The sequence below is a fragment of the Cryptomeria japonica genome, chromosome 4 (genome assembly GCF_030272615.1).
Source record: "Cryptomeria japonica chromosome 4, Sugi_1.0, whole genome shotgun sequence".
Lineage (NCBI taxonomy): Eukaryota > Viridiplantae > Streptophyta > Pinopsida > Cupressales > Cupressaceae > Cryptomeria > Cryptomeria japonica.
This window is the reverse complement of record NC_081408.1, coordinates 485,001,507-485,026,307: the sequence shown is the minus strand read 5'-3', so window position 1 is coordinate 485,026,307 and position 24,801 is coordinate 485,001,507. Positions and strand designations below refer to the sequence as shown.

General features: G+C 37.5%; 1 protein-coding gene across 3 annotated transcripts in view; it reads right to left on the bottom strand.

Annotated features, from left to right (window-relative positions):
* The window catches only part of LOC131060407 (uncharacterized protein At3g49140), a 136,928-nt gene that overhangs the window by 52,805 nt on the left and 59,322 nt on the right, over positions 1-24,801 (bottom strand). For all 3 annotated transcript variants that reach the window (XM_057993637.2, XM_057993636.2, XM_057993638.2), the window contains exons 8-9: positions 17,189-17,351; positions 16,730-17,022 (exon numbers count right to left, since the gene is read on the bottom strand). In XM_057993637.2, coding sequence (XP_057849620.1) covers positions 16,730-17,022; positions 17,189-17,351 — 456 coding nt within the window. The remainder of the gene's footprint in view (positions 1-16,729; positions 17,023-17,188; positions 17,352-24,801) is intronic.

Genomic DNA, 24,801 nt, shown 5'->3' with positions numbered 1-24,801 from the left:
TTCTCAAATGTGATGTGCATTCAATTGCTTACACTACATGGCTATTCACTGAGGTTGTTAACTCTACGTTTATCCCTACTTGGTCACATCATATAATCCACCCCATTCACAGATCTAGGGATCGCTCCAATTCAAGTAGTTATAGGACAATTATGATTAGGCTACATTGCAAAACTCTATGCCACAATATTGGATATGTTACTTTCCAAGATTCTAGAAGGTAGGGACTTATTGACCAAGGAACAAGTTGGCTTCAAGAGCAATTCCTCCAACTTAGAGAGAACATCATCTAAAAGTTTCAAAGACTCCAATTCTAATCCAATTGTATAGAGCCAACTTCCCACTTCCTTTTCTTTCTGGAAATCCCTTGGCTGATCATCATTAAATGTATCATTGAATTCTTTTGAGAAGAGATCACTTTTCTGATCTGCTCTTGGCTTCATTTTGTTTTTTCTGAGTTAAACTTGCTTACCAATTCTGATGCACACTTAAATGTTCAACTCCATAGGCTGGCAGATTCACCAGCTCTGATACCACTGTAATGTCCCTGCTAAATCTGACCTGAGTTTTTTCAGTTTGAGTTGTTTGGCATTTTGTCAAATACTTGGCATGCATTCACCTTATAGTCTGATTTTTCTGAGTTTGGACTGATTCTTGGAAGTTTGTGTTGTTTTAAATGCACTATTTTCTGATTTGGTTTATCATAATAGGTTTGCAAATATAGAAATGAATAGCAACATTTATATAGGATGAAATACAAACATGACTCATCAAATATTTTCCAGAAATTCAGAACTGAGTCAAAAGTACAGAACACTCTATCATAACACCATTTTCTTCCGAATAAGAGATTACAAACAATATAACATACCAATACAAGTGCTTTCACTGGAAATGTAGACTTTAGTCCATATTTCAGCATCAACTCTTCCTAAACCCTAGACACAGCCTTCATTTGTCTCAGAACTGGTACGGCTGTATGGAAAAACAGTGGTGCCACCTTCAATCTGCAGCTTGAACTTCAAACCCAGCCGCCTCCTCTTCAAACCTTATCATCCTGTTGTGACGTATTCACACATCGCCCCATTGCAAATGGGGACCCCTACTTTTTGCTTTTGGGGGTTTGTTTTTCTAGGTCTTTTAGGGTTTTGTCTATTAGCCTTTGCATGCTGAGTGTTGCCAGAGGGATCACTAAGATAGCAGGCTCTCTTTTAGCTAAAGGTGAGTCAGTGGATGCTCCGAGTGAGGGTCATCTTTGAAAGTCTTCCTTAGGCCTAGATTTGCTCTTGTTGCTAATAGTGTCTTGTTTGAGTTTCAGGAGGTCAATGAAGCTTGGTGAATGAATATCATCTTTGAAGGTCTGAGTTAGGTCAAGTTGGTGAGTGATGAAGTTTGGAATGTCATCCTGATCTTCAAATGTCCTGAAATTTGGCTAAGTCTGGAATGTCATCCTGATCCTGAAATTTGACTAAGTCTGGAAAATTGGAGAATCCTCCAAAAACTAGATTTTGCATTATAACTCTTGGAGCTCCGAAACCGCTCTCAAACATCTTGACAGTATATATGGAATATAACTTAAAGTATACATGAATCCTAGCAGAGAGACCAAAATGTCAAATTTCGCTCCTCACCCTTCTAAAGGGTCCAAAACGAATTTCAATTTCGCTCCTGACCCTTCCAAAGGGTCCAAAGCGAAATTCTCCATAAGACATTCTACTTTGACCCAAACTTAGAACTAACTCATTCCCAAGCATTATTGAGGGCAAAACACTTGTTTGGATGAAGAAATGTGAGAAATGAAGTCAAGATTTGAGCCTAAATGTGAATTTCGCTCCTGACCCTTCCAAAGGGTCTAGAGCGAAATTCTTGAGAAACCTCTTTTGCTTCCATGTTTAGGCCACAAACCTTGTTCCTTGAGCGAAGAGTGGTGTATTTTTACCTTGCAAAGAAGATTGGAGTTGAAAAGATGAAGAGTCAAGCCTAGAGTTGAAATTTCGCTCCTGACCCTTCCAAAGGGTCCAGAGCGAAATTTCACAAAACCACTCTTTTCCCTCAATTTTGTGCCAAGTCAAGTGTGGACTAAGTGAGATAGGATGGGAGATGTCTTTAGGCATGACTTTGACTTGATTGGTGATCTTCAAACTTGAAGGAATTGAGCAAAAACATGAATTTTGCTCCTGACCCTTCCAAAGGGTCTAGAGCGAAATTCTTAAAATCACCTATTTTCCCTTCAAAGCAAGTCAAGTCTTTGGTTTTTATGGCTTGGATGGGTGTGAAGTGGCGTGACCTTGCCTTCGAAGATGAATTGAAGTGAGAGGAATGAAGGAATAAGCTTAAAACAAGGATTTCGCTCCTGACCCTTCCAGAGGGTCCAGAGCAAAAAATCCTAAAATCCATCTTATCACCCTTTTCCTTTCATTTTTATGCCAAGCTAAGCCTAGACCAAGGTGGGGGAAGTTGGGGGATGCCCCTAGGATTGCCCTTGAATGGATTGTTGCCTCCAAAAATGAAGATTCTAAGCTTGGACAAGGATTTTGCTCTTGACCCTTCCACAGGGTCCAGGGCGAAATCCCTTATAGGTCCTATCCCTGGCCATGTTTTTTAGCGAAATTCTCCTTTTAGCCATTTTTGAGGCCAAGTAAATGTTGTCAAGCAAGTTGAGAGATAGATCCAAAGGTGAGAGGCAAAGTGAGAGGAATGGAGTTGAATGAGGGAAAACAAGCAAGAAATGAATTTCGCTCCTGACCCTTCCAGAGGGTCCAGGGTGAAATTCTTCAAGCCACCTATTTTTTCCTTGACTGAAGCCAGAACCTTGATCCCTATGGCATGATTGGAAGAAAAGTGATGTATTCTCACCTTGCAAGATAGATTGGAGTGAAGGAAATGAAATCTCAAGTGAAAAACTTGAATTTCGCTCCTGACCCTTCCAAAGGGTGCATAGCGAAATTCTCAAAATGTCATTTTTCCTTCAAGTTTGTGCTAGGCCAGGACAGTGATCAAGGTGAATTGGAATTAAGATGGCCATAGGCATGTGTTTGAATAAGTTATGAGTCCAAAAGGTAAGGATTTTGAGCTAAAGAATGAATTTCGCTCCTGGCCCTTCCAAAGGGTCCAAAGCGAAATTCTCAATTTCACCTAAATTGCTCATGATGAAGGTCAAGAGATGGATTCCCAGGCCTTGGTGGAGAGAGGACTAGTGTATGCTTGCCTTGGAAGACATTTCGGAGTGGAGGAGTGACAGAACTTGAGCCTAAACTAGAATTTCGCTCCTGACCCTTCCAAAGGGTCCAGAGCGAAATCCTCAAAAACTCCATTTCTCTCCAATTTTGCATCAAGCTTGATGTTGGTTGAGATTAAAGGGATCCTTAGACATGCATTTGAGCAAGTTGTGGTCACAAGTTGCGAAGATTTTGTCCTAAAATGCAAATTTCGCTCCTGACCCTTCCAGAGGGTCCAGAGCGAAATCCTTTGAAACTCCTATTTTTTCACCTTGTTTGAGCTAGGCAAAGGGCTAGTTGTGAGATTATGATGAAATGAGGTCTAAATTGGCCAGGAATGCAAATTTCGCTCCTGACCCTTTCAAAGGGTCCAGAGCGAAATTCTTATAGGCCCTGTCCTTGGGGAGAATCTTGAGCAAACTTCATTTTGATATCTTCTTGTTGACGATTTAAGGTAGAAAATGCTATGTTAGAATGAATTTATTATGTGTCCTTAATCATCTTTTGGTTTGTTTTGCAGATGAAAGAAGCCCAGGCCAGGACAAGGACGACCTCTTCCAGTCCATCATCATTAAGGACGTTCCACAGGCAAAAGGGAAGACTCAAGGTGCTTTGAAGCATTGGAAGACTAGGGCTGTTCAAGGAGTTCGAGTTAACCTCAAGACTTCATTCTTTCACAAGATGACAAAGAAAGGGCTTTGCCAGCACTTCCAAGCGGAGGTGTGCTACCGGAGAAGAAAGACTTGACAATAAGGAAGCTTGGTCAAACAAAGGAAGTACATCATTCATCGTGTCAAAAGACTGAAGAAGATCAACCAAGTCACAAGCGTTAGACAAGGTGGCATCCCAGTCATCATTCTTCTAGTCGGATTGGTCCACCTCAGCATGACCAGATTCGATGTACCTAATTTACCGGAGACGGCACAAACTTTGATCCTTATTGGTCCTCACTCCTGAAATGTAATTTTCTAATTGGCTAAGGAAGTTTGTTGTAACAAACCCTAATTACGGTTTCTATCTTGTAATCCTAGCCATTGGTTCTAAGTCAATCAGAGTCGTTTGTATGTAAAGGGTTCTCTATATAAAGCCGTGGCTCCTCATTTGTAAAGGTTAATAGTTAATAGTGGGTTAATAGATAATAGTCAAAGATTGATTAATAGAGAATAGGTAGTAGAATAGAAAATAGAATAGCAACTAGAGTAGATTAAGAAGAGAAGGCAAGAAAATGTTGCCTTGATTGTAAATGAACCCCCTTTTCATTGAAGATATGGTGAAATGTGTCGTTTCTTTGCAATATGCATGGTCTCTTGTTGAATCTTCATTGTAGATGATATAAATGATTAGATTGAATGAAAGAATTTATTGAATGCACTCGCATGGAATCCCCCTAGTCCAAACCACTGGCCTCTTGCTGACTGTAAGTGTGCCTTGCGTGGTCAACTGGCATAGAATGAGCTTAATCGCAAGTCATTACACGTCTATTATTCATGCATTAACTTGAATGATGATCAGTATCTGATGGTATCTGATTTGAATATATTTGAAGCATCCCTCAAAAGATCACACTGAGTTGGTGTCAGATTTTTCAAGCCTGATGGTGAGACCCAACCTAGTAGGACTCCACCTAGTCATTCATCCATCTTCTCGCATTTTAGGTCTTAGAGTAGACTTCCTGAACCTTGTATCTTTTGTCATTTCTTTATCTTCTAGATAGTAAATAGGACTTGTGATTCCAGCAAATCAGACGTTCAGGTCATCATATGTGAGTCCCCTTGTGATTCCAACAAAATCACATCATACCACAAGAGCTTATCCACACGTAGAGAACTACATATCAGAACCTTAGAGTTACTCCAACTGATCCTTCGGCGAGATCTTCAACAGTCGGGAAACTTTGTTCAAGAGAGGATAAGGTACCTTTAGGTATTTTATTTTGTGTTTGGTCGTGTACAAAAGACACATCAACACATCCCCAACCAATGTTGTGAAAGAAGCTCTAGGAACGGCTACAGCAATTTGTATGGCCCCAACAAAAATAGTACGGTCACAGCATGAGAAAGTACAGCCCAGGAATGTGGTACAGCTCTAGTAATAAAGGTATGGCCAAGTAAAACATTCAACAACAAATCTCTTAACCCTCCTGACTTCCCTCCTCAATCTTGACAAGATATGCAAGCATACAATAAGCTCAACCTGGGAATACAACCTATAGCCTGAAAATACCTTTTCAATTCAAGCTCAATGTGTCTCTTGAAGTAGAAACACCACTAATTCTTCTGACTATATATTGAAACAGCGAGAAGAATGTCATTCATGAGGGATCTCATCCTCACAAACCATTGAAGATGAACTCTCCAATTAATTCACAAATTATCAATTCAACCAAGCATATCTGAATATGAACTCTTGGAAGTCTTTTATAATGCCCACATAAGAGCTCACTCACTCAACTCGCCAATGTGGGATAAATAACATTACTCCCATTTGCATTTTAAGTCTCCAATGTAATATTAAATAAGAGGACCTTTTGATATTTTAATATTTCCCACTTAACTATAGTCCCCGCATTAATAAAGTTAAATATTTATATCTAACCTAAGAACTTAACTTTATCAATGCACAAATAAATCACATCGATGATATTAAATTCCCCAGTCAATGTTGAACATTTACCATCGACATGATATTGTCACTGATGATCGAGACCTGGCCCAACTGACTTACTATAAATAGTATCTCAAAAACACATCAAAACACCTCAAAATTACCTACAACTGAAACTACCTAGGCCAAATATCCACAAGATCCCTTAAATGTGCTGGTTAGCCTATGGGACCAAGGAGAAATAGGCTAACGACAACATCATACGTGTGCTAGAAAGGGGGCATTACAATTCTGCTCTCAATCTTTTCTTAAGTAAAAAAATGGATTAACTCCATAAACAATGCACTATTTGATGATTAAACACATCAATTATTCATATCATTCTTATCAAACTAGAGCAGAATCGATACTATCATGTTCGTATAGACTAAAAGGAAATTAACATGGTTCCAATTTCATGACGATGATAATTTATCACCTTCTCTTAACAGACGATCCCTTCTACTCTTTGCTTATCACCTCAAAACAAAATCACGTTCCTTCTAAACCTTGCTGCAATGTTTTTAATAACATGCTTCTATGCCAATAGACATTGACAGTATTGAGCAAAGAGAGAGAGTTGATGATTGATGGCTCTAAAATGATATAAATGTATCGCAGAGAAGACCGATGAATAGTTGTGATATCTTATGAATGCAAGGCAAAGAAAAGCCAATGAATTCTAGCAGAAGAGTTATTGATTACCAGAAAAACTTTTAATTCCCATCACAAAGATTTCCCATCATTTGCTTGTGCTAGTCAATGCAAGGTATGCCGTGAATAATGCAGAGCAAGAGTTTTTCTCTCCCATGAAAACAATTCCCTTCTTGATCACCAAGACAAAGAAAACCGCCACAAGGTAACGTAATCCATCTTGTCAGTGATTCTTGCATGCCAACCTCAAGTGGTGGCAAGAGTAAAGTCTCCACCCACCTCCTTTATCATTAATAAACAAGCTTTGGCTTAATATCCAGTATCATTTGCTTTTAATGCTTTAAACATAAAGAAATTATGTATATTAATACACATTGATGTATGAGTATATATTTCATACCTACATCCGTATGTATATACATATATTTATACGCACATCACTTCATAATGACTTGGATGTACGTATACATATACGCATATATGTATAAGTATGTAAGTATGCTATATATACTCACATCTAGATATACATATACATATATATAAAAATAAACATATAATTAATATGGTTATCCATTAGATAATTAAAAACTCAAGTTATATATATATATATATATATATATATATATATATATATTAAGCTCAAGAAAACAACACACACACAACTCACTAACAAGGCAAGACGGCCACCTAAAAGGCCAAGGTGACAACCAACTTCTAACAACTTATCTTAAGACTCAAGGCTCAATGGCAAGTTTGGTCTCTTCCGAAATCTGCAATCCTCTCTTTGATGATAGTCTCCCTCCCTCCTGAGGGCGTAGCTTATCCTACATCCACTTGGTTACATAAAAATAGTTAGAACAATCTTATCTTCTCATTAATCACACATATATATACATAAAGAATCCATGAAATCTATTGGAGGAACTATTATTTATACAAATATTATGGCAATTCTTTATCCACTCTCTTCCACTACCCTAATAAAAGATGCATGGCCCTATAAATTTGTGAGGTTGCCAACTTCAAGCATAAATCTCTTCATGGTGATCCCAGATCTACCAAATTGATTACCTCTTTAAATCTTATCTTCTCATTAATCACACACATATATACATAAAGAATCATCACTCATGCCTAACTATCAATTTATACTTAAGATTACTCATCCACATATGGAAGTAATAAAATATCAATGTTTGACCATACACACAATCGCATCATTCAAAAATAAAACCATTGTAAAAAGAGGGATGTAACACAAGAAATGATTCCAAAGTGTGTTGATTAAGGCCAAATTTGCTATGCAACCTATTCATTTCAAAAGTATCTTTATACTCAATTTATATACAAGTTGAAATCCATGGGTGATTCAACTTCATCCTATGAGAGAAGTCCTTTTATAGCGCTCTATTTCTCAAAAGAGATTGCCTCTTTGGATCTACCCAAACATCAATGTTGATTGTTCTCTATGGTCTATTTTCTCTTCTAGTCTATTGATATTCTTTGAGCAATCTTCCTTCATGCAAGTACTCCTTGTAAGCTTGTCACCTTCTTCTAGGGAAAGTGGTGCTCAATCAAATCTATCAAAAACAACAGTTACCATCAATACATCCAAGTTACTTGGACCTCCTCCCTAAATCCTCTCAACCCTAAAATTGCTTTCTACATTGGACATTTCTTACAAGTTGTGTTGATGGACCATTGTTAAACAAGAATTCCCCTTAGCCAATTGCAAGTGTGCTCCCATCAACTTCATATTGAGACAAAACACCATATTTTATGAATTGAAAGAATTTGACAACTTTGCTCTCTCCAAGTTGTGGGGTGTATGTAGTGTTTTGTCTACTATGAAATCTATTGGAGGAACTATTATTTATACAAATATTATGGCAATTCTTTATCCACTCTCTTCCACTACCCTAATAAAAGATGCATGGCCCTATAAATTTGTGAGGTTGCCAACTTCAAGCATAAATCTCTTCATGGTGATCCCAAATCTACCAAATTGATTACCTCTTTCAACTTGTCATTGATGTCTAAGACATTAAGTGCACTTTGATTACTTCTTTCACCTTCTCATTGAAGTCATCCTATAATAATCATCAATCAACAACATAAAGTAACTCCCACCTTGCAAGCTTTTCGTCCTCATTGACCCACACAAATCAGTGTAAACAAGTTCCAAAAGCTTTGACATAGAATACTCCTTAGATTTGAATCTTGTCCTAGTTTGTTTACCATATTGACATTGTTTGCAGATGATATTTGAAGGATTTACTATCTTTAGCATGTCCCTTATGACTTGCTTTTTGCTGATCTTCACAATGTTGTCAAAGTTCAAGTGCCCCATCCTCATGTGCCACAACCAACTCTCATCTCCTTGCCCCATATAGTATTTTTCACTTTTAATTTCACCAAGGATGTAGAGATTATTGTCTATTCTATAAGCATAGACTATCAATTTTTCATTCTGTAGCGTCCTAAAATTGCGACACTTGCAATTTCGACTGCATTTCGGTCTTCACGATGGCGACGCAACATGCAACCTGAATGGAGACCCCAAAACTTGCTCACGACACTGAAAACTGCATTTTTCAAGCACCGTTGGCCTGAACCTCCTTGCACCCCGCTGTCCCGGAGGTGGGACCCTGGGTCCTATTTTGGGCCCGGTTTCCTAAGTGATATCGGGTCTTTTTGATTGCAATTTGGAAATATACTTCCCTGGTCGGCCTAAGGTCGGGAAAATCAGTCTATCAGCCCTAATTGACAAGTATATAAGCTACATTTTTCTCTCTCATATGGGATGAAGAGGATATGTGGACAAAGCGTGGAAACTATACTCAAGCATTCAAGCATTCAAACATTCAAGCATTCATTCCAAGTCTCCATTCAAGGCCAAGTGTTGCATTCAAGACAAGGATTCAACCATTGAAGAGGAGATCACATACAACATATTACTACAACATACAACATACAACATCTAAACCTTCGCACATAAGGATACCAACATCCTTAGAACAAGGTATTAGTACTTGTTTTACAGTCATTTACATTTACAGCTCTTGCTCATTTCTTGGTTAATTCCAAAACCGGGGTTTGACCTAAAGGCAAACCCCTAATCCCTAACCCCCCAATCGTCTTCGCTTTTCTGTGTGTAGGTTGCAGGTACGCGGCTGAGATTGAAGATCTGGAATCCTTGTGCAGAGACGAACCGATCCCACTTCGTTTCGCGGATTTTTCGGAGGACCGTGGCGCCGGGCGCCATCGTCCCGACAACTTTTTCTCAAATTTGCAGGACAGCGCCGTATCGACATTCTACTGCTAATTCCAGGTCCGCAGCTTCATCCTATAACCCGAACTCAGTTTATAAGCGAATCTTTATGACTTTCTATACATGCTTAGCTTAATTTCCTTAATCAACATTCTTTACAAAAGAGGGTAGCTTTGCTTTCCAAACCCTTTGAAATTCATTTAGCATCCAATCTTGCATTGCGTGGGATTGGATCTTATGAGTTTCAACCCCTCTTTTGAATGTAAAGTCTTCCCCCTAAGTGAAAACCCATCGAATCCTAGCGAACCTCCCTTCTCTCTCCTAGGAGTTAGAAGAGGGGAGACCAACTAGGGTTCGACCGCGATTTTCCGCTTTACAAATTCTTCTTGATTTTACATCCTACGAAATAAAATGTGAGAGTGTGCCCTTGGTCACACATTTGACTCACAATTAGGAGATTATGTGTCAATCCTTCAACATATAGGACATTTTCAGTCTCCATTTTTCCATTATCCAAACCAAGTGTTCCTTTTCCTTTTATGTTTGTCATGGCATTGTCCCCAAATTTCACTGTTCCTTCACTCACTTTCTTCAAGGAGAGAAATTTGTTCTTGTCACTAGTCATGTGGGTTAAGCAAGCACTATCAACAAATCATTGATCTTTCTCATCTTGAGCATGTGGTGCAGCTTATACAAGAATGAAACTTTCCTTCATTTTTTGCTCCTTCCAAACATTGTTTGATTCATCCTTCTTGTCATGAACATCCTCCTTATTTTGTCTTGGAGACGCAAATATACTTCTACAAAACCTTGCTATGTTTTGCAAAAATACTTCTGCAAAACCTTGCTATACTTCTGCAAAAATAATTCTCCAAAGTTCTTCGGCTTACAGCATATAACGTTATGGTCCATTGGAGGAGTGAATGAATTATAGTTCCTCTTAGAAAACCCAAAATCATTCCTTGTATGAACTCTACGATTTACTGCCTTATGACCAAACTGATTACATGAAAAACAATAACCATGGAAGGAATATTGAAATCTGGTTGTGTGTGGTTGTCTTTGAGGGAAGGACCTTTTGTAGTTGTCCTTGTTTTCCTTTGGAGATGGAAAAATTTTCTGTGGGACTTAGTTCTCCTTTTTATTTTCCTTCTCCCTATTCACTTCCTTTTTGGTGGGACTTTTGAGAATCTTAGCATAGTTTTATTACTTTTATTCATCCATCTTCTTTGGTAGATCCACGTCATTAGAACTTGCAGCATCTTTTGTCTTCTTCTGATTTTCATCAAAAGACCAATTTTGATCAAAAGTGATCTTTGTGTATTAATAAGATCATCCAACATTTCAATACTTTTATCAAATTTCATACTTTGATTTAGCTGTTGTTTTGTCTTTTCCAATTCCTTCCGTAAGGAAACGATTTCTAGTTCCAACCTCTCACAGTCTGATTCCCTTACTTTCAGCTGATTTCTTAGAACTTCTTCAATTCACTTAGCCTCCTCAACTTCAGTCTTGAGATCCACAATCATCTTTTCTATCAGTTTTGGACAAGCTTTCATCACTTTCCTCGAATGAACTATTACTTTCTTGAGCATATATGCTCTTCTTATGTCTTCAAAATTCTTATTTTTCTCATGCTTCTCTCGAGTGTACATTTTCTTATTATATTGATGATTCTTTCATTTTCCCTTGTTGTAGTCTTCTTCGTCTTCGCTGCTATCACTTCCAGCCTATGGACATTTGGCAGCAAAATGACCTATATTATAACAATTAAAACATTTAAGAGTATAATTGCTTTTGCGCTTGATAGATCCTTTCTTAAATTAAAGTTAGCTTCTTCCTCATCGGAACCTTCACTTGATACCGGTCCCTTGTTCTTCATTCTTGATGGGTCCCAGTTTAAGAAGAAACCATCCTAGCTTGCCATGTGTGTTCTTAAGATCTTTCTTTCAAGCAGTTTGGCTTTATCGAAGAAACCCACTTTGATAGCAATTGAAGAAACACACGTACACTAAGAGGGAGGGTGAATCAGTAAATAACCAACTTTTCGCTTATTCAATACTTTAGAAGCTATAAGGAAATAATTGAAAGCATTCACACAAATGAGAGACATGAGATTTTGCGTAGAAACCTTTTCGAGAGAAAACCACGGTGAATAGCTGCTTGGATCTACCGTCCAAATCCAAACTCAACAAAATGAAATCTTCTTTACGATAATTTGTAGGCACCAACCCACAGGAGACACCAATCTCTTTCAATGAGAGGCACCAACCTCCCCATCTCTTAGAATAGAAGGCACCAACCTTCAAAATGCAAGTCCAAACCATTGACCTAGAAGTCCTACATTCCTTTTATTAATAGAGCACTATCTTGCAAAATGACCCCACCTATTACACTTTCACATTGTACAAGTGGTCTACCTTGTGAAGAAACACACACGCACTTATACCAAGAGGAGGGTTGAATCAATATAAGACCAACGCTTCTCTTATTTAATAATTTAGCAACTATAAAGAAATAATTGAAAGCATGCACACACATGAGAGACACGTGATTTTGTGTGGAAACCCTTTCAAGAGAAAACCATGGGGAATAGCAGCTTGGATCTACCGTCCAAATCCAACCTCAACAAAGTGAAATCTTCTTCTGTCTAGTATGCACCTTTTCACCAAAAGATATGCCCTCTCCAAGGTGGTCGGCCAAGAGGCATGAATATTATTTTTTTATTGTTTTAATTGCATTGATCATAGTGGGCGCTTAGCACAAGAAGGTTAACCCTCTTAAGGAACCAAACAAAAAGCCAAATAAAAATTAATTTAATTTCCCTTAGAAAAGGGTGGCTCTTATGAGGTGGTCGTCCAAAATTTAAATATTATTTTTGCATTTTTAATCCTTTTTAAGTATGGATGCCAATCATTGAATACTTGTGCAATTTAATAATTAAATTGCCTCTCACTTGGATCAACAAATCTCGAGCATAGTACCATAAATTTGGCACAACTTCTCCAACCATTACACCATGGATTTTCCCTTTGAAATCAATGACAATGACCCAACACCTTGGCCATTAGATCTAGTTTTTGCTTCCACGCATGTTCTAGAATCTATTATATCCTTAGTTTCAATATCTACCAACTAAAACACTTGTAGATGCACTAGGAAATGCACCTTGATTCTTTTATTGGTTTATCAAGATGGTAGGTGGTATTGATGGCATTGGGCAATCTTATATAGGCAAAACTTATCAATGTGGCCTACAACTTGGCAAATTTCACAAATGATGCACTTCAAACAATTGCTGGTATGAGCTTGTGTGTAGTTTGTGCACTAAATCTCTCTCCTTGTTTCTCTAGTGTCCATTTCATTGATATTCCTAAGCATGTCCTTCCAAAGAGCTTAAATAGTTCAATGTTTCACTATTGCTTGATCCAAACCCATTATCTTCACTCTTTTTTGAGGGCCAAGATGCCTTGTTTTTGCTTTCAACGTCCATTGCATAGTTATACACATCGTCATAAGATAGTGGGACTAAATTCATCTTCCTTCAAAGGTATCAACCCTTCAATGAACCACCACTTCTTTCGCCAATCCATTGTTTTCTTCTTAAGTTTGCTTAGTAGTACTTTAAGCCTCTTATTGTAGGCTCACACATTCTCATGTTTACCCTAACAAGTATCATAAATCTTTGTGACAATATTATTGTCATCCCTCAAGAGTCTATATTCTTTCTTGAAAACCTTCCTAAGCCCAACTGTGTGGCTTTCTCAAGACTATATACCAATATATCACCAATGTGGTTGGAGGTGGTTGGAAATGATCTAAACCAATGTCGTTGCTATGTCAACTCATTGGCAATCCAAATGGTAATGCATGTCCTACAATGTCAAATAGGATCTTCAAGACCATCACTAGTACATTTTGACAAATTTTGTTTCTTTGGAGATGGAGAAAAAGGGTTACCCATAGTATTTGCTTGCATTGACCTTCCAAATACATTCCTCCTATGAAATTTTTATGTTGGGCATTCCTCAACACTGTCAACCATCTATCTATATTCAACCCTTCCTGCAATAATGATATGTATATTGTCTCAATTGTCTTCAAATTGCCCATTAATGTTACTCCCTCCTACTAGTGGTTTAGAATCATTAGCATCTAGGATGTTAGGTGTGCCCTAAACTAGTCCCACACCCAAAGCATCCCCATGTGATTTCATCTATGGGTATGCCCAAGGTGTGCACCAAGTTCCCTATGGGTATGCACCCACATACCCACAAGGAACCTGGGGCAACCGAGGTGCACCCTACGAAAACCTACAAGTACCCAAAGGTGCTTAATGCCAAAAGGTAAAAAGTAAAAACATTTTTCATGATTTTTTCACATGCAAAACCCTAAAATGGCCCTAAAAGCATCATTTCACCCAATACAAACATCATTTTTCTCTCTAAACTCTCTTTTCTCATTTTGGTATGATGAAGGGCAGTTGGTTTTTTTCGAAGGTGATGATGAGATAGTTACACATGATGCACCTAGTGTGAGTGGCACTGCATTTACTTGTGGTTCAGATGATGTTGAACTTGAAGCAAACAATGATTTTGATCTAGATCTTTTTGATGATTGATGAAGATTGACGATAATTATCATTTTTTATTGTATTTATTTAAACTTTGTAATTATTATGATTTTCATTTGAATTGTGATTCTAGACATATATATTATATATTATATAGCATATGACATAATATTGAAATTTTGAACTATCGATTGGCATTTAATATTTATCTTTATCACTACCATTTTGGCATTTGGCATTGATCAATGAAGTATCATACTATAAAATGTATTCAGTTTAAAATTCTATATACACACACACACACACTATACCCAAAGAAAAAAAATTGTTGTATTGCCATACCCATACCAAGTATCTTGTACACATACCCATTCCAAAACCAGCAACTCAGCCTAGCATTATTGGTTGTGGATATTAAATTAATAATTTCTCTATCCCTCAAATATTTGTTTCATGTGTAGCTTGTTCTTCTTATGTGAAGAAAATAATGTTAAGCTCCCCTACAAATTCAAGACTTTCCTCTAAAGAGAGGGCTCCATTGAGCCTTCAATCAAATCCATATGCTTTGTCATGCTTGCCAACCTCATTTGATTGGAAAGACCAACACTTCATGTTGGAACACGTTTGTCGTTGTACCAAAAGATCGACCTATTAATACCAAGAATAAACACCAAAGATAAACGGATCCACGGGAAATGGTTAGTCCATGTCCCAAATCCAAAGGGGGATGTTGGCAATTAGTCCAACAATCCCCCCCTCAGCATCAACCAAGGGATTCAAACCTATAACCCAACTCTGAAACCAATTGTTGGAACACATTTGTCGTTGCACCAAAAGATCGACTTGTTAATGCCAGATACAAACGCTAGGGATAAACGGATCCACGAGAGGCGATTAGTCCATGTCTCAAATCCAAAGGAGAAACTAGCAATTAGTCCAACACTTCATTCCTCTGAGAGGCAATTGTCAAACAATCCCCACCACTTGACGCTTGTAAATAGTGTACGATTTTCCACTACCATCTAAAATTTTCCTTGATTTCAAATTTTGGCTTCATTTCCTACTCACACTTTGGCTGCAGCTTTCACTTCGACTTTGGGTTCAAATAACCTCCCATACTCATGGCATTGATAACCTGGATGAGGCCACGTCTCACAACCCTTGTCTTCTTTCTTGTTGTCTTAGTAAATAGATAGATTGTTGAATAGTTTGGTCCAACCCCACATTAGGTTGTCCCTTTTTCTATCCTTTATTCAAGATCAATAGTACTCACTTCCTTCTATTTGGACATTGGTCCTCTAATCTTTCTTCTCCCTCATTACAAAGCCTTTCCTCATATTGTTGTAAGATTTGTTGTCCCTTGTACTTCATGGTCACATTTGGCACAAAAGCCCTGGACTATAATATAGTGCAACAAATCGAGGAAAGTGATTAAGCAATGTGTAAACTTCTTATGTTACTACCAAATTGTTCCATATCATGTCTTGCAGTCCATGATATCGTTCATATTCTTCTCAAATATGTTCTTATGCAAATAGACAACACAAATACCTGAAGTCTCTTGTCAGATCATTGTCTCATTATTCGTCCGTTTCAACTACTTTTTCAATCAGTTGACACATTTATGTTGGCATATTCATCATTACGTGTTGTTGATTTATGTTTAAAACCACTTTTAATGATCCAAGGTTATACAAATGCAATGGTGCCAAATCTTTACTACTTGCTAAACTACCAATTGAAACATAGAGACAAAGAACAATACATATCAGATTGATTGTATGAGAATAACACAATAAATGCTTTATTGAGGATAGTGTTGGCTAAAATGAATGATGATCATGGAGGACCATCCACAGATCCATCCCCTTCCATGACTAAGGCAATTATATTTAGAGGGTTCATCCATTGTTATTTAAACCACAACCATTGGTAACCAATTATAACTATTTATTAACATACTACCCAAAGCCAACAATGAAATAACAAAATAGGTCAGCTTCAGAATAAATGCTCTATTGAGGGTAGTGCTTGACTAAAATAAATGAAGATCATGGATGAACATCCACAGATCCATCCTCTTCCATGACTATGGCAATTATATTTAGAGGCCATAACCATTGTTATTTAGACCAAGACCATTGGTAAGCACTTACAGCTATTTATTAACATACCACCTAAAGCCAACAATGAACTAACAAAATAGGTCAGCTTTTATGTTAGCTACAACTTTTAAAGAGAAACAACAAAGACAATAGGCTTACAAAATGGACAACTCTAGAAGTTTGCATTCTTGACCCATCATACATATTATGAATTTAATTAAAAGGAAAAAGATGTAAAAAAATAATCTAGCTCCATGATACTTGCCTGATTACCATAAACAGATATAAGTTGAATGCTAAGAATCTCAAGCTTGTACATCGATGAACTAATTGAGTCACTATCACTTTCTGATCCCAGAGTCCAAGATTCTTCAGTTTCAGGTGCTATCATGGACATTAAGTCAGGATCATCAGCACTGAGACCACTATTGGTAACATCTTCATATCCTGAATCCGACATATTTTCCCATTTAAAAACACTTTGATTTTCTGATTGTATTTTGCCTTCTTCTTTGTCAGAAAGTGCATTTGGTTCTCCATTTCCATTACTGAACTCATCTGCAATCACAAAGGAAGATTAAATATCTATTGAGAAGACAAACTCATTTTTACCATCTCAAAAACTGTGGCATTAATATTCTCTTATGCTGAAGAAAATCTATTTTATTATTATTAGTTTCGAATTGTCTCTTCATCATCATGAATTTATTAGAAAATAACTTACCAATTTCTTCTGTATGATTGTCATCTCCACTTGAGTAATCTTTACAATATAAAAACCTCTGTACATAAGATTCTTCTTCCATTAGGGCAGGCCTTAAAAATCCAATAATTGCAACGCCATTACAGGGTCTGTCCATCTTTTCAGAGTAGTTAGTAGAAACCGCCTAAACAGAAGAAAGATGCATGATATTTAGCCAAGATACAAATACATCATTGAATAAAAAACTCAGTAATATCTGACTAAAACTTTATAAGAAACTCCAAAGTGTCTAGCCTTCATTTCCGTAGATCCTTGCTTCTCCTAACATACAAAAGAAAATTGTTGATAAAAACTTTCTAGAAGCAATAGCAAAGAGCATAGTTCGCAGACTCGGACTCGGAGAGTACTTGGCAAGCCCAGGATTTTCGACTCAGCAAGAACTTGGCAAAAACTCAGGAACTTAGAAAGTACTATAAATTAAAACTTCTTAATAAAACTTTTTTTTTTCGCAAAATTCAATTACAACGTCTATTAAATTATAAATTTACATCTCAAAAGAGAAAATGCATGGTTTTATAGCAAAATAAAAAGTGTGAAAAAAGCGTTTTAACCAGCATTTTAGCCACGTGGGCATTATTACCCATGTTTTTCTTGTGTCTATGACTCTATAAAACTCAATGGATAAAATAGCTGAACAAAGCTTCATCAAAACCAGGAAACATGCATCCACATGTGTAAAACAAAGATTGAATGAGTCTCTGTAAAGTTGGCCTTGCAGAATATGAATATACCAGTCAAATAGTCTGCTAAAAATGGCTGCTATGCCTATGCTCACCCCACTGGAATCAAATCTATTCAGTAAGATGTTACAACTGTGCTCACCCCGCTGGAACCAAATCCATTCAGGGACATGCATTCCATAGAAAGAAGCTTTTGCTTCTCATCTCTTAACCTGCTAGAGTTGACTACCACACTCATTTTGTCAGTGCTGTCATATAGTTGGAAAATCCATTTTCCTGCCATTGTGGATAAAATTTCAACTTCCCTCTTTCATGATTTCGGCATAGATTGTGTTAACATGGAAAAAGGAATAAGGTGCCACAAATATCAGCTAGAATCATTTTAACTCCAGCTGAATTGGAATTAAGCCTATTTTCAATTGGCTTCTCACTATGACGGGTTTGCAGATCTGAGGATTCCTTCTAAGTTCTCACAAAAGACATAGACTTGCCACTTTCCTCCAGGATGGGTCCAGATGATAGTCTTTTTAATAGTTCTCGTTTACTTCTTCAACATCTACATGCTATCTTAACTTTTGTGTACCCTTGTTTTATAATGTTGATGTCCTATGATTTATACTGTGTTACCAACATGGGTTTCAACATGATGGATGTTTGTAGTAGTCAATTTGTGTTCGATGCATTATTTAGATTTGTTGCTAACAGATATTATAAGACTAAGCTATTAAGCATGAATATTTTTTCTGCAATAAATATGGTTTAATATTATATTTAATGAAAACATCAGAAGCAATTCTTTACTGTTGACATTTTACTGTGAAACTATATATGAATTTCTATGCATCTGTATGTTATATGGTTCACTAAGAACATAAGACTTGCACAGCCCATCAAGTTGACTAAAAAGATTTTAGAAAAACTGTGTAAAAGTTTTACATCAATGTTTGGGATCATGCTCCATGATCCATCATCAGGATGTTTAAACAACAAGTTGATCATAGAGTGTGATTTTCCAAAAGCTTTTTACTCAGTATGGTTACGTTAAATGCCGATTTTGAATATACTATGATTAGTCATCATTGATCTCCTCCATACATTACTAAGAATATGTAAAAAGATATATCATGCCCATGACAATCTCAGCCTAAAAAGTTCATTTAAAATCTTATGCTATCATAATTAAATAAGGGAGACATTCAAGAGGACATGTTGACGGAAATTTAGGTTATAAATCTGTTGGTTGAAAATTTTGTACACTTGGGGAAATATACAAAATTGTGGTTTCAACCACAGCACACAAGTAAAAACTCTCCTAATTAAGGGAAGGCTCCCCCTATCTAACTAAAACTGAAATAAAAACATGGTGGTACAGCAGTCTTCCTTCTTTCTTTAAGAAAGACAATATCCTTTTCTCTTCACAGAAAAGGATAGCGATTGAATATGAACAGTAATAACCACTTTTAAGTAAAATGAGAGAAAGGAAATGAAGTTTCCTGAAAGCGCAAAGACTTCCGTCACTTCTTTCGGGATGGGACAACAATATCAGGCTCAAAGACTTGATATTGGAAGTCCTATCTACCCTTTGCTATACTAAATTCTACAATGAGTAAAAGACGACAGCACAAAGACTGGAATAATTTATTCTTTAACACAAAGACAAGAACTAACGCAAGCTCAAAGACTTGCTGCCATTTCTTATCAAACAATAATTTTTTCTCAAGAACAGACGCAAGCTCAAAGACTTGCTGCTCCTTCTAGAGATTTCCTATTTTAATTAATCTTCTCTACTTGCAGCTCAAAGACTTCAAATCAGATTGGACTAAGCTCCTTTAGAAACACTTTGCGTAGAATAAATAAAAAGAATAAAACTCAGACTTGTAGCTCAAAGACTCAAAACTTGAGTAATCTTTCTTTACTATTCTTCAAAACCTTCAATTCACATACATAAGCTCAAAGACTTCTTGCTGTAAATTTGGCAAAGTTTTTGCTTGCTTTCCCAAAAGATAAAGATTACAAAGGACCCTCTCTTTTATTTATAGGAGAGGAGCCTTGAGAAAAAGGTGGGAGGGTCCTAACCAACTTGAGAAATTCCCTCAACCACCAAGACCTATTCAACAACTAATTATGACTTCATTAACTAACTAAGACTTATTCTAACTATAGTCCTAATCGGACACAACTTGTAGTTGCCTTACCAGTAATTACAAAAATGCAAGTGATGACAACTTGCAATTACAAAAATGCAAGTGATGACAACTTGCTGAAAGGAAAACTACAATTATGAAGTTACAATTTTTAAAATTTTACAACGAGTGTTAAAAACACTTAAGTTGCAACTCTTGAAGATACGAACAATTCGAACTTCTAAATAGCTTTCTGCAATTCATCAGGATCTGGTTCATGAGTGTTCATAGCCACCACCCTAGTTTTTACGATGACATCATGGCATTGGCATAGCGTGGAATTGCTTTTTTCCAATGCTGACCGGATTTCCTGCAACTTAGTTTGATACTTAATCAATATTTGAATGGAAACGACTGAGAATTGCTCACTTCCCCATTCATCATGAATCTTGAGTTCCAGATCTGCAAGAACTTCTTCCTCGGGCAGCAGCTCATCATTCTAATTCAAAATGTCGCAGGATGCCTTTTTGCAATGGGAGGTTACATCTTGAAAGACTGCTTCACGCAACTTTAAGGTTTCATCAATTTCTTCAATGAGTGATTTGAGAACAAGAGATTTGTTCTCCAGAAGTTCCTCATATTCAATGTACGTGACTCTGGAAGGAATCACGTCATGCACCTGAAGAACGCCCAACTGATGTTGAGGCATCTTTCACCAAGAAACTAAATTTCCCTCAACCTTTTCCAAATTTAGCTTGAAAGCACCCAAGATTTGATTCAACTTATCTTCAATGATCTCCAATTTAACCATCGTTTCAAATACCTGTCTTATGACTAGTGAACATAAGTCATGCAGTTGATCAACCCAGGTATCTAAGGCTTGAACCTTTTGGGCGGCTCTCTCGATACCTTGGATTGGTTAGCTGACCCTGGAAGAAATAGGTACTTGGCCTTCTCCACTTGAAGGTTGAGTAATACTTTGGATGGCTGCCATGAGTCTTTGATTCTCTACTTCCAGTTGATCTTTCTTGGTCAACACCTCATCATACCGTTGTACCAATGTAGCCACTGTTTGTTGAGCATCGTGCTTGACAACCTCATGAGTTTGCTTACCCAGTTGAACTTTGGTGATCCGATAATCAGCTGCTTGCATTTCTTCAACTGGTTTATTTGATATTGGTTCAGCAATCTCTGCCACTCTCATCCGGTTTTCATCAACGATCACCCTTGAAACTGTCTTTGCCCGCTTAACAGCTTTAGGTTTTGATTGTTTCAACTGTTGATAGTCGAAGGGATCAGGTGAGATCACCTGCTTCTTCCTCTTTACAGTGAAGGAACTGAGCCATGGAGGTAAAGCCATTAACTCTGATTCTGGGATAGAGGGAGAAGCAGTTTCTGTTTGAATAACAGTGGTGACCTTGGGAGAAGTGTCCGTCTGGATAGCCACCATAGTCTGCTAAGTGACGACAGGATGTGATGAAGATGTCATGAACTCATCAAAACAGGTCATAGAAGTATCAATATCAGACACAGGTACATATGAAGGATCTTCTGAAAAGATTTTCAACAAATTTTCCTGAGGATGGCCTTGAGATGGTTCTGCTGCTGAAAATGGGAGGACGTTCTGCGGAGATTCTGAAACTGAAGGGGCAGATTGTGAGCTCACATCTATCACAGGAGGAAACATGGGTACCTCAATAGGAAGTGAAGAAAGAGAATTATGTGGAGACTCTGTAGAAAGTGACTGAGGAGCATTATCAGATTGAGTTTCTTCCTCAGAAGCTTCAGGATCAATCACATGAATTTCCAACTGTGGCTTCTCCTTGCCTTGAACTGTTTTTTCCTGAGGAGGAAGCACCATTGCACGGCTGACTCGCAATTTAATCCTCGTACTAGAAGAGAACGCACTTTCTTTGTTGTCTAGTTGAATTTCAGACTTCCGCCCAAGAGGACCTGTAGAATCATCTTCTTTCCCAACCTTAATCTTAATGAGCTTGACACCATTATTCTTTAGCCAGATATTGGTATTGGCAAGAACTAACTGAAATCTATCCAAGATAGAAGTGCTTTCCTTGTGGGACCAGTGGATAGAAGGAAGCGGAGCCTCATCAACATTCTGACTGACAAACTTAGGATCAAGAACGTTACCATCATCAATCATACCTTGTGGCATGTTCACGAGGTTTAGATCCACAATCTGTTCTGCAGTGAGTCGGCAGTAATCCATCTTGCGAATCTCCTTTTCGGTGCGAAAATCAGCCCAGATATCTTCTATCCGGTGTACATGGATGAAGGTCTTATTGATCTTCTCCTTCATGCCTCGGTAATCGAAATCAGCTCTAGGTTTGAATCTTTTGAGTCTGATTTCCTGCAACTCAGTCTCCATAGCCCTAGCCTTGATTGAAGTCATTAGAGAATATTGACCAATCTTCAATGGGTTGTTGGAAGAAATACCCATGCCAACCTTGTGCTTAACTGACTGGTGTGTATGCACAGCCATGATCTGCCTTCCCAATTCCATGAGAATAATCTTATCTGTTGGGTACTGTGGGAGCATGTAAGGCTGCCCGCCATAGCATCCAACTCTCATGTAGGTAAAAGTTGGAAATTGGAGAAACAAACAACCATATTCTTTCACCTTTTCCCATGCCTCATCTGAGACTCTTTTGTTCTTCAGGTTCTTGTCAAATTGACACAAATAATGACCAAAGAAAGAGTCCTGAACCCTTCTGAAATGAGACCTACTTGATCTTAGAGGCAACTGATCATAGTATTCTGAAACCGGTACAAGCATGCGGTCACCCTTGGTGGAAAGACCTGGGAAATGTCTAAGTGACGCAGCAATATACACGAGATATGAATTCATGTAGAAGGTGAAGGTAGTAGGGACGACTGCAAGTTGCTCACACAAAGCATCACTGATGATTTCACCCCAACAAATGTGCTGAGACTGCCTTACTAACATAATAAATTGGTACATCCAAGGTTCAAAAACATTGGAATGCTCCAATCCCATCATACGGCTAAGAAGAGTAATAGTATCACCGATCTCATTCTTGAAATCAGACCGATATAACTTTGCCCATCTGGTAAGCGTAGTGCGAGGTTCATGAATCCATTTGTTGATATGACACTTACAGTCTTTCTCCCTTTTGGCAAAGTATTCAGCTGCACTTTGCTTGGAGATCTCTATGTAAATGGTTTCGGAAGGTATTTTGAAAACCCTCTCTATAGCTTCTGCATCCAGGCGAATGATCACTTCCCCATCATCATTTCTAATGACTCGTGACTCTTTGTCAAAATGATGAGCACATGCTAGAATAAATTCTGGTTCTAGGGCAGCAACTGGAAAGGATGCGGCATGATGGATATGGCTGTCCAACAACCGTTGCATATCACCCTCCTTCGGATCTTCAATCCTTTTATGAATTCGGACATGTCAACATGCCCTATCTCAGTATCCTTGATATGATCAAGGGAGGAGGAGATCTGTGACTACGGAACTTCATTCTGGTATTTATCATACTTGTATTTCATCTTTTTTGGAGTGGGAGATGATGATACATCTGTCATCTGGAAACAACTGGGAATGCTGCAATGTAAATCCAAGAGTATCAAGGCAATATCAAAGTCAATATCTTTAGACATTTTCACTCCTCCAAATGAGAAAGTTCAACTTTCGTATTTTGGCTTTGTGAGAGGAGATATAAGAGGCGGAAAAATAAGCTTTTGACTTATTTCGGGTTTTGAAACATGTTTTGCAAGTACACAAGAGGGAAGTACAGACGTGCAATCGGGTTTTAAATTCCGAATGCAATTATACTTGCAAAACACGAAGCATGAATAAAATGGAAGGAGAATGAATTTTCAGTTTGGAAGTTGGGAAGAACACATTTGCAATTGGTTTTCTAAATCCAAATGCAAACTTATTTACAAACTGAAAATCTAAGGAATGGACGGAAAAAGGTATTTAGGCATGCAGAAAATAACGAAGATGATAAGTACGGATGAGGGAATTGGAAGCGGATAGGTAAAAATGAATTTCGGGAAGATCACTTGGAACTTTGTCATGCCAAAATGGGAAGGACTTTCAACTTGCAATCCGAATTTCAAAACCCAAAATTGGGAAGAACTTGATTTTTTCGTCATTGAAACTTGATTTTTGGACTAAAGAAGGTTAAGTCTTTGTCCAAAAAGGGAAGAACGCATCTTGAGATAGAACTTTTCACACTTGCAAATTTCTTTGCAAATTGGGAAGATTGCAAATTGGGAAGAACACATATTTCTTGTTTTGAAACTTGATCTTTTGGATCAAAGAAGGTTAAGTCTTTGTCCCAAAAAAAAAGGGAAGAACACATATTTTCCTCTTACTTGCAATCGGGTTTCTAAAACCCGAAATGCAAGTAAAGAAAGAGAATTTTCAAAGGGGAAGAACAACTTTTACTTTACAAATTTCTTTGTAAAATGGGGAATTTCCTCTCATAAACCCAATATGAACACGAACAAAACCAAAACTTAAACAAGGAAGTGTAAGGAAAGAAACAAGAAAGAAATACAAAAATAAAAATTACCTTGAAAAGATGAGGAGAGATCCAAGCTTGTAGAGTCAACCAAACATGGAAGATGAAACCCTTTAAATAGAATTTAAACAAAGGAAGAAACTTAGCCACGCATGGTGACCAAAGAAAAACCGATTTGCTATAAAATGCCATGAAAAATGCCAAGGAAGTAGTTCGAAAATGATTTGATTCATCATTAAATACAAGAGAAA